Genomic DNA, 10736 nt, shown 5'->3' with positions numbered 1-10736 from the left:
GAATCCATCATATAGTGTAAAATCTCTTACAAACTCGACGCGCACACCGTGCTTTTCAAAAGTCGTGGCTCTCAATTATAGTCTTTGAAATTATCTCACAACTTTTTCTCTCGAATATTAAACCTACTTTCTGCACAACCAAGTCATGATTCCCTTCCTAGACTCATAGCACAACTTTTCCTTGGGTGTGTCGCACTTCTCAAGATAGAAGTTTTTTTCTTATTAAACACTTAATCCCTTCAGACCAAGGCTTATACTTTCAGATCTAAATCTCATAATAGACTTAATGGATAAAGTTTCCAACTTTATCCATATCTATAACCCAATCAAATACTAACTCATCAATTTCCCAAAAATGGCTTTACATGGAAAAAAAATGCAAACATGCACTCAAATGACTCTAAATAAGCCCATAAATCACCCACTGTCAAACATATGGTTTTCGAGTTCTCCAAAATCCAAGAACTTTAAGAAAAGGGTCCAAAGGAGACCAAAAAGTCATCCCAAGTGTAGATCTATGCATGAATCTAAATAAAATAGGGAATTTTATGATTTACAAATTTGAAGGGACTAGAAGGTGGAATCTTCAACTAAAAATGGCTTCTCCAAGCACCAGAAGCTTTCTTCTTCACCAAGAATCTCTCAAACACACCAAAATCTCTCAAGGGGGCACAAGGGGCTAGGCTTACGAACTGGAGGTGGAGGGTGGTGAATACAACAAACCCTAAATGTTATTGCATTTATATAGGGCCCAAGGCCCAAGATATAAGGTTTTCAACAAAAATCGGCGTCGCTTCGCGACCAAGCTCTAGGTTGTGTCGCTACTTATTGGCATGGCTTGCGTCGTGATTTTCCAAAACCCCGAAATCTAAAACATAATACAAATCAACTTGATAGTCACACTTACTTGGAAAGTTGGTGTTACACACACTACTATGTTGATTTTAGTCTATTCAGTCACACAGTCACATCCACGTGAAAAGTGCTTGTAACCAACTCCTATAAACACGATGTTTTGGTCATTTACACTAGACATTTCACTTTTAGGAAAATTTTCTAGAACACTTTTGAGGAGAATTCATCTATTTTCATTCAAGAACATTCATATCTTTTCTTTCTATTGTAAGTTTGATTTAAAGTTTGTTTCTTAGATTACTCGAAGATTTAGTCATTATGGGCGGCTAAATCTCACTAATTCCAACATTATGGATTATCTTTTGAACTATAATTTAAAAATTTAGGTGAAATAATTATGTTAGATCTTCTTGAATGTTTTGTTTGCATCTTTTCTTGTACTCAATTCCAGATTTTATTTGGAAACATGTTGAATTGTTAACTAAATTGACCACTTTGTTAATTCTAATAATGTTCTTGGGAAGAATTAAGGATGTTGTTTTTCTCTATGAATTCAATTTCACTACAAATTCATACAATCGCCATGAATATTTATTATAATTGGCATTTTCATCATCATCATAGCAACATGTATGCTAAGATCAGAAAGGATATAACTTATTGTCTTACATTAGGTTTAATTAATAAAATACATTTGGTTAAATACATATATGGAATGTTGTTAGAACGGCTAAACATAGGCCAATGCAATTATATCTTAATAAGATCATTGCATCATAATTTTTAGTTATTATAACTCGAATCATATCAAAAGGGCAACTCTGATTTTGGAATCCTTTTTATTATTTATATTTAGTTTTAACCTATTTCATGCTCTTAGTTGTAATTTTTAAAATCAAACGCTACCTCATTTTTAATTTAATTGTGTAACAATTGTACTTGTACTTAAATATTTTTGGTATAACTCGTTAATTTGTATCGTTGAGGACATGAGCCCTTCTTCCATTTATATGAATCTGTTTTCATGTTTAAGTAGATTCATTATAATAATATATACATAAATATATAGCTATCGTATATGAAAAAAAAAAACTATTATGCATCTAGTAAATGCAGGAAAATAATAAATTATATGCAAATTGAATGAGATAATGACATAAAAGTCCTTAAACTTTACAGAAATATGTTGATTTACCTTTTTATGGATTTTAGGTTCACTAAAACTAGATGCATGCAAAAAAAATAAAATAACATTTTTAGAGATTTATCTGGTAAAACCCGAACATATCTACCAAACTTAAGGGTTTTAATGAACCAGAAAACCAAACTTCAGAGCTTTTATGAACCAGAAAAAAAATGATAAAACCGAACATTTATGCTAAACGTAAGGGCTTTAATGAACCAAAAATACACAAAAGAGTAAGATTGAAAAAACAAAATCAAACATTCGGTTTTAATGAACCTAGAATGCACAAAATGATAAATCCGTAAATTTCTGCCTACTTAAAGGTTTTTATATCATTATCCCAATGCATACACTAGTATAAAATTCATAATATATGTCAAAGTTATTTCTCAGACAAAAACATAGACAAAATATAGCCGTTCTAAAAATAATAAAAAAATAAACTACTTGGATGTGTGATTATCGTCGCCCCCTCGTTAGTGCCCCCTTATCATTTTGGGTCGAGGAGGATCGAATCACTTCTGCAAGTCTTGCTCTAGCTGCTTGGTTACTAAAAATAGCATCAACAGAATCTACAAAATCAATATATGTAGATTAATAAGGTTAGGGACAGTTGAGTAACTTTATATTTACCCTCAAGAATCTGTATTAGACAAGAAAACAATAACATTTTTTGGAAAGCATTATTATTGGGCCACAAATTGTTAAATAGATTGAAGCTCCATTGAAAGATATGTCAAATAGAAGTTGAAACTTTTACACTTTTAGACAAGAAAACTAAATATAAAGACCTACCAAATGCCAATTTACCAAAATATCTTTAACCTATCATCTCTCACCCTTTTATCAGCTACATATTTTGCTGGGAAGTTTCCTCTCTTCAGTCCTTAGATTTTGTCCCCATTTTGAATCCAAAACATGCGTAATGCATCAAAGACCTTTTAGCTCTCAAATTCAATTAAAATCAAACAAAATTGGGACTGATCAAGTAAACCATTAAAACCTCCCAAAAGATGAAATCAAAGAACATGTTACGAGAATAAAGAACCAAATAAGGTGATCAAGGTGTGCAACTTTCATAGAGCTGACAGCTAGTTGTCGATGTTGATTTAGGTTTTCATTCACAAAAAGACTTGCTGTGCGTTCATCCAGCATTAAATGTAAGTGTGCAAGTTGGTTCACTTGAAAAGTCTGTATAAACGTTTGAAAAAGTTTTACACATAAGACCCGATCAATATAACAAAATGAAAAAATCTTAATCTTAAATTGCCTCATATCGAATCCGAAAGTTTTTTTCTTTCCAAAGTTTGTGAGACTTTATCATAAATATAAAGAGAAACCTTGGTTTATTCCAAGCAAATTACTTGGCAAAGTCTTCATGAATGTCTTTGGATGGATATTGTAATTGTTCGGCTGAAATGACTTAAAATCTCAATCAACTTATTTTTGAAAAAGCTTCATTGAATTATTAGATTAAACGCTCACATAATCGAAAATCACTATGCAAGTCTTTGGCTTCTATGAGGGGTGGAACCAACATGTTGGTAGGGGTAGCACGTGCTACCCCTCATTTTCTACTTACATGTATCAAAATTTTAAAATTTTAAGATATATATATATATATATATATATATATATATATATATATATATATATATATATATATATATATATATTGGACGTTGGACAGTGGAATTTTAGGCCTGACAATCGTGTCGTGTTCGGATTAGCGTGTCGCGGGTTGGCGGGTCAAAATATGCCAACCCAAACACGACCCATTTAAATATACAGGTCACGGGTTGGCGGATTTGGAACATAAACCTATATATGACCCGCCAACCCATTTATTTATACGGATTCATAAGTTGGCGAGTTCATGGGTCGGATTTGGGTTCGTGGGTCCGAATTTTAGACATTTAAGTCTTAAACATCCAAATGAAAAGTAAAAACATTCATAGAAACATTTTACAGACTTAGCCTTATAGGTTACGACTTACGACCTTAGACCATCCACGAGTCAAAATGTCAAAACAGTCAAATGGTCTATGAATCAATGATATATATTATATAATACTTATTAAATATTAATACTTGAAACGTAAATACATTTAAAAGTAAAATAATTTTTTTTATTAAGAATATAAACGGTTTGGCGGGTCAACCCGTTAATTTTTTTATAAACCCATATATGACCCGTTTAATAAACGGGTTGGCGGGTTAGCGGGTTGAAAAACTCAACTCAAACCCATTTGTTTCGTGTCGTGTCGCGTGGCGTGTCGAGAATTGTCAGCCCTATGGAATTTATTATGATTCAATATTCTAAACTAAAAGTCCAATTAAAATGAAACAAATGGCCAACAAATGAAAGTGGAGTGTGTCAAAAAAGTCAAGAACATAGCAATTTCAGCATAAAAGGAAAAAAAATACTTGAGTTTTCTATTTTTCTTTCTTTGCCTTTAAGGGTGGAGGGAGTCCTACCCTCCCAACCCACTCAACCTACCGTATCAACGTTATATCAATATTTCTCTCTCATCTTTCTTCCATCTTTCTCAACCCACAACACATGAAAATCCTATATTTCCCAACCCACTCAACCCACTTAATTTTTTATTTTAAAATAAACACAAACTAATAAAAATTATACAAAACTAATTTACAAAATATTAAAAATATACAAACTAATTTAGAAAATAATTAAAAAACATATAAAATTGTTTTGATAAAAGTTTTGATGCATAATGCACAAATGATTATTGCTTGAATTGTAATATATATCTACTTTCGATATATATGTATACAAATTTATGTAGAAAAAAAAAACAAATAAATAAAACGTCACGTTTGCATATATGCATGCTATGCTTTTTTTTTTCTTCGAAAATTAAATAAAAATTAAATGAAAAAGGAGATGCATGACCCCACAAAGCAAATTGATAAAGTTTCTTGCGGTTTCTAAAAGCCGCTCAAACTAATTTTTACAAACCCACTTAAACCGCTTGCTTGGAAGGAATGGTAACCCGACGATACCACCCAAAAAATTTGCAACCCGCCTTTCCATTCCGCTCACCCTAAGACAACTTGCGACAACACAATGGCAGCTTGACATGGCTTGATGAATTTAGATTTAAATCTTAAATTATGAATTTTAAATATTTAATTATGTTTGCATAGGCCTTTTTATTTTAGAAAATATCACAAAAATGAAAAATTAATGTTTTTGAAAATTCAAAAAAAATATTCGTTGAATGCTTTTCAACAGGGATAATCAAGTCCGAAACTGATTTTATCGAGATTTTTTTTTGTATTAGCAGGGATGTAATAATGTGTTTGTTGTATTAGCAGTCGAATCTTGTGAAATCGTAATTTAAAAAAAATATATCTTATTATTTTTTATCGAGATTTTTTTTGTGCTAACCCTAGCAAAAGTTTTTGGTTCCACCGCTGTTCTGATGTATTATTACCGTACAAAACTTAAATTCCAATCAACTTAGTTTTGAAAAAGCTTCATTGAAAGATTTTTGTTATTTGTTACTATCAATTAGGTGTTGAATAATTTGCATAATTAGACAACTAAATTAAAAACGAGGGCCTACCAAGGAAAAGTCTTGTATTAATAACCCAACTCTTACGTTCAAAAATAAATGGAAGTTTGTGAGTTGGTTACTTGGTTTGTTTGAAAAGTTTATATAAAAATCTCACCTAATTATAGAGACACACAACTAGTAATTAAGGCACTAGACACACATCTATAGATTTTATTTATCTTTAAGTCAATGAAGTTACAGACTTTGCACAATTAGTGAGATCTCTTAAAATTGAGGACCTACTATAGTACTATACTAGTTGAAAGACTTACGCAACCCATGTTTTACATAGAAAGAAAAAAAAAATAGACCACACAATGGTGTCTGAAAGCCACTACAAGTATATTCTTGTAATAATAACACGAGTATATATAATGGAGCATGTTCAAATGTTTATAGCAAATTAGACACAATGACTAATTCAAATGTGCTTATCTTCCTTTCCCTTTTCTTTTTCTTCACTTCTTTTGCTTCTTCCTCTTCTTACAATGCCACTCACAAATGCTCTCCTCAACAAGCCCTTGATTTACTTCTCTTTAAACAAAAGATGTCCTCCATCAACAACTCGAACGAATACCTTGATTCTAAGTGTGGTTGGCTAGGTTCTCGTTATCATCCAATAATGATGAACTGGAACAAGAACACAGACTGTTGCAAGTGGGATGGTGTCACTTGTAACCACTACACATGTGACATTATCGGTATTGACCTGAGTTGTGGCATGCTACAAGGTACCATCCACCCAAACACCACCCTCTTTCACCTCCCTCGTCTCCAAACACTCAACCTTGCTTACAATGATTTTACTGCTTCCCAAATTCCACATGAATTTGGGAGGTCTTCTAATAGTCTCACACATCTCGACCTCTCTGAGTGTTGGTTCACTGGTGAAGTTTCCGTGGAAATATTTTTTCTTCCTAAATTGATCTTTCTTGATCTCTCTTCGAATGACGGATTGCAGATTCAACCTAATGTATTCAATAATCTACTGCAAAATTTTACTCATTTGAGAGAGCTCTCAATGGTCGGTGTTGATATAGGTTGGGTTTTACCCACTTATCTTAATATTTCGTCTTCTCTACAATCACTTGATCTTAGTAGCACCGGTTTGCAAGGGAAGTTACCTAATAACATCTTCAATCTTCAATATTTAGAAAAACTTCACTTGTCGGATAACATTGAAATCACTGGTCCCTTTCCCAAAGTTAACACGAGCTATAACATCCCTCTCAAGTCGCTAGATCTCTCCATCGCCAACTTATCAGGGGAGATACCCGAATCACTTGGCCATCTCAAGTCCTTGAATTACTTGGCTCTCTCTTCTTGTAGTTTGGTGGGGTCCCTTCCCAAAACCCTAGTTAACCTTATGCACCTTACTACTCTTGATTTATCATTTAACAAGCTCAATGGAACGTTGCCTTCTTTGTTGTTTACACTTCCCTTGCTTGAAAATGTTTTTCTTTATGATAACATGTTTAGTGGAGGGTTACCATTGGAGTTGTTCAGCTGTCGATCACTAAAGATATTATCCCTATGGGGCAATAAATTTGATGGCAATATCAATAAAGGCTCCAATCCACTATCATCTATCCAACTCGCCAACCTCACTTACCTTGACCTCTCAAATAACAATTTCACAGGCTTATGGGATCTGAACATATTGTTATCAGGGCTACCAAACCTTGAAACTCTCTCCCTCTCTTACAGTGGCTTAATTGTTACGAACAACAATAGTTTCAGCCATGTCAACCCTGAGTTAAGATACTTATATTTGGCATCTTGCAATCTTACTGTGTTTCCGGAGTCTTTACGAGCCATGAAAAATCTCCAAAGATTAGATCTATCTTATAACAACATACAGGGACGCATTCCTGATTGGGCACAGGAGATCGGAGGAAATCGGTTGTTATTTTTGGATCTGTCAAATAACTTCATAACAGGCTTGCCAAAATTTCGATGGGATGGATTGAACTTTCTTTATCTGGAATCCAACCAGATTCAAGGGCCATTTCCTCCATCAATTTGCAACATGAGAAATCTAGAGGTGTTGGATATATCCAATAATAGCTTTAGTGGAGTGATTCCACAATGTTTGGGAAATATTAGCGTCTCTATTCAGAATTTGAATGTCAAGTCAAACCAGATTCAAGGACCATTCCCTTTGTCAATTTGCAACATGAGCCTTCTAAGTTCATTGGAATTGTCCAATAATAGTTTCGATGGAGTACTTCCTGAATGCTTGGGAAACATCAGCTCCTCTATATCTATGGTAGATATAGGGAACAATAATTTTCACGGCATCATTCCAAATGTGTACGAGGAGTGTGGACAATTACAGGGGCTTATTTTGAATGGAAACCGATTACAAGGAGAAATCCCAAGTTCATTGGCCAAATGTCAATCCTTGATGGCATTAGATCTTGGAAACAACCAATTAAATGGTACATTTCCAAGATGGTTAGGCAATCTTCCAGAGCTGCAAGTTCTTGTCCTCAAATCAAACAGATTGCATGGTCCCATTGAAACTCCCTCCACAGTTAAAAATGCATTTCCAAGCATGAAAGTCCTTGTTTTATCTCATAATTATTTTGTAGGCCTTCTCCCACGAAAGTATTTGCAAAATTTCATTGCCATGAAGAACACGGAAAAAGATAGCACAAAACCAAAATATTTGAACATGGGGGGGGGGGGGGGGGGGGGGGGGGGAAGTATTACTCCGTCACTACTACGGTGAAAGGCGGGGATCTTGACTTTCCAAAAATTTCGGTTGACTACATAATTGTCGATTTTTCAAACAACATATTTGAAGGGGCGATTCATGGTGTCATCGGTTCTCTTACTTCACTCATAGTGCTTGACCTATCCAACAACATGCTCACTGGCCCAATTCCATCTGATTTAGGGAATCTATCGCAGATTGAATCGTTAGATCTATCTTCAAACCAATTAACGGGAGAGATCCCCGGACGCGTTGCAGACTTGACGTTTCTTGAATTCTTAAACCTCTCGCAAAACCATCTTGTGGGACGAATTCCATCAGGAAGTCAATTCAATACATTTGAAGCATCATCATTCGGAGGGAATTTAGAACTCTGTGGTCTTCCATTACCCAAAAAGTGTGAGCATCCACAGGAAACAGAAACACAACTTGAGGTTGATGGAGATGGAGAGAGCGGATTTACATGGAGAGTGGTGATGATGGGGTATGGATGTGGGACCTTACTTGGATTAGTGATGGGGTATGTCATGTTGTCGACAGGAAGACCAATGTGGTTCAACGCAATTGCAGATGTAGGAGAGCGCATGATCCGAACAAGGCGAAGATATGTATATATTGGAAAATGAGTTTAGCTTCTAAATGGTATGTGCTTCACATGCCTTTTATTTCTCTAAAATGTGTAGAATTATTATGATTTCTTTATTTAACTTTTTGTAACTTGTAGAGAACTTATTGGTGCACTCGGAACTTCTGGATTATGCAGCTGTTGATTTGTAGTGTCTGAAACTAGTCTGAATCATATTGTGCATCGATTCTGTTTTGAAATAGGCAGAAATTGTTGTTATGATGTATTTCTTATTCATGTTTAGTCTATTAAACATTAGTAAGTATTGTAAGTATGCTTTTGTTGAATATTGTTGTTACTGTCAAACTTGTCATTTGAGATTGTGCAGGGTTAATAATGGAAATTAGTAAAAGAAGTGGATCAATATAAAGAATTGTTATCGGGTCAACACGCGGATCTTTATTATCCGAATACCCGAGATATAAGAAGGAAGATGGGAGTCGTCTGGATACAATTTTGAGATATTTTTACTTCTCTATTCTCTCTCAGTTCTCTAAGAAAAGCGATTAGGGTTTTATATGTTCTAGCTGTTCTTAGTTTGTTCGTCATCTTTCTTTATTTGTTGATTAATCAGTAGATTAGGATGAGTGTTATGTAAGAGAGTAGAATAGGAATTGTGTAGTGAGGTTTTGTTGTAAGTACATGAAAACCATCTGTCTATTTGTCCTGAAATGATATAATAGATGATGATGTTGGGAAAATGAGTTTCTAAGTTTCTTTACATGGTGTCAGAGCCTTAGGGCTTTCATCTCTGCTTGAAGATTGGTTTTCATAAAGGTACTCTTTGTCTCGCTTTGTGTTTTCTTGGTCAGATCCTTGTAAATCGTTATAGTTGGGTTCGTACTGAGATTTTCGTTTTAAAATCTCAGTAATCTGACTCTTCTGTGAACATCTAGGGTTCTTTTGACGTTTTGGATGATTATCAGTTGATCTGAGTCATCTTCTAGTTATTAGTTCTTGAGATTCTGGTACTGCGAGTTTTTCTTTTGTAAATCTTGCAGGTTATCTTCAAGTGGAGATCCTTGAGTGATTGTTGTCATCATCAAGTGGAGATCCTTGGTTGATAAGTCGGTTCTTCGTTCTTTGGTCGATTAATCCTGTTCTCTGAAATAACTCTAAACAACGGATTTCATCACCGTTGTTTTTTAAAGAGAACGGAGTAACAGGAGTCGACCTGTTTCATCAGATCTGCTTATAGCACTGTGAGAAGTTCTCTTGTTCCTTTTTTTTTTCTTCTCCCTTTTTAGCTGTAAATGTGGGTTTCCTGGTTGTCTTGAGTACAAAAATTGTTGTTACTCATCTTTTGTGTTGTTTTAGCTCTGTGATTCTTGTCTTGGGCCCCAACATACTGTGGTGACCATCTGGACATATAAGGATCATAGGAGTTTTTTTGTTTTCTTTTATCTTTGATTATATTAATCTTGTGTCAGTATGGTTGATTCTCCTCCTGAGACTGGTAGTAGTTCAAAGGTTGATTCCGTGAACTACGATGATCCTCTTTATATACATCCATCTGATAATACTGTAACCACAATTGTGAGTTTTAAGTTAACTGGGACAGATAACTTTCGTGTGTGGCGTAGCTCTATGACTAGGAGCCTTAAGGCTAGAAATAAGCTAGGGTTTGTAGAAGGAACTATAAAAAAGGATTCTACTGATGTACTCAAATCCTCAAAATGGGAACGTGCTAATGCTGTAGTATGTTCTTGGATTCTTGGGTCTCTGTCTGAATCAATTTATTCTGGTCATGCTTATTCTGAATCTGCT

At 34.5% G+C, this 10736-nt stretch overlaps 1 protein-coding gene across 1 annotated transcript; it reads left to right on the top strand.

Moving 5' to 3' along the window:
* Positions 1-5899: 5899 nt before the first annotated feature.
* On the top strand, positions 5900-9670 carry LOC122197435 (receptor-like protein 6). The gene is made up of 2 exons (XM_052770689.1): positions 5900-8986; positions 9069-9670. Exon 1 carries the CDS (start codon positions 6038-6040, stop codon positions 8357-8359), a length of 2322 nt encoding a protein of 773 aa, XP_052626649.1. The 5' UTR covers positions 5900-6037; the 3' UTR covers positions 8360-8986; positions 9069-9670.
* Positions 9671-10736: the final 1066 nt, after the last annotated feature.

The sequence above is a fragment of the Lactuca sativa genome, chromosome 4 (assembly GCF_002870075.4).
Source record: "Lactuca sativa cultivar Salinas chromosome 4, Lsat_Salinas_v11, whole genome shotgun sequence".
NCBI classification, from domain to species: domain Eukaryota; kingdom Viridiplantae; phylum Streptophyta; class Magnoliopsida; order Asterales; family Asteraceae; genus Lactuca; species Lactuca sativa.
The sequence above is the reverse complement of the archived record's forward strand: the minus strand, read 5'-3'. Positions and strand labels throughout refer to the sequence as shown.

What these genes read in the sequence shown, in the direction of transcription:
- LOC122197435 (XM_052770689.1), top strand. Translation starts at nt 6,038, where the DNA reads ATGACTAATTCAAATGTGCTTATCTTCCTTTCCCTTTTCTTTTTCTTC.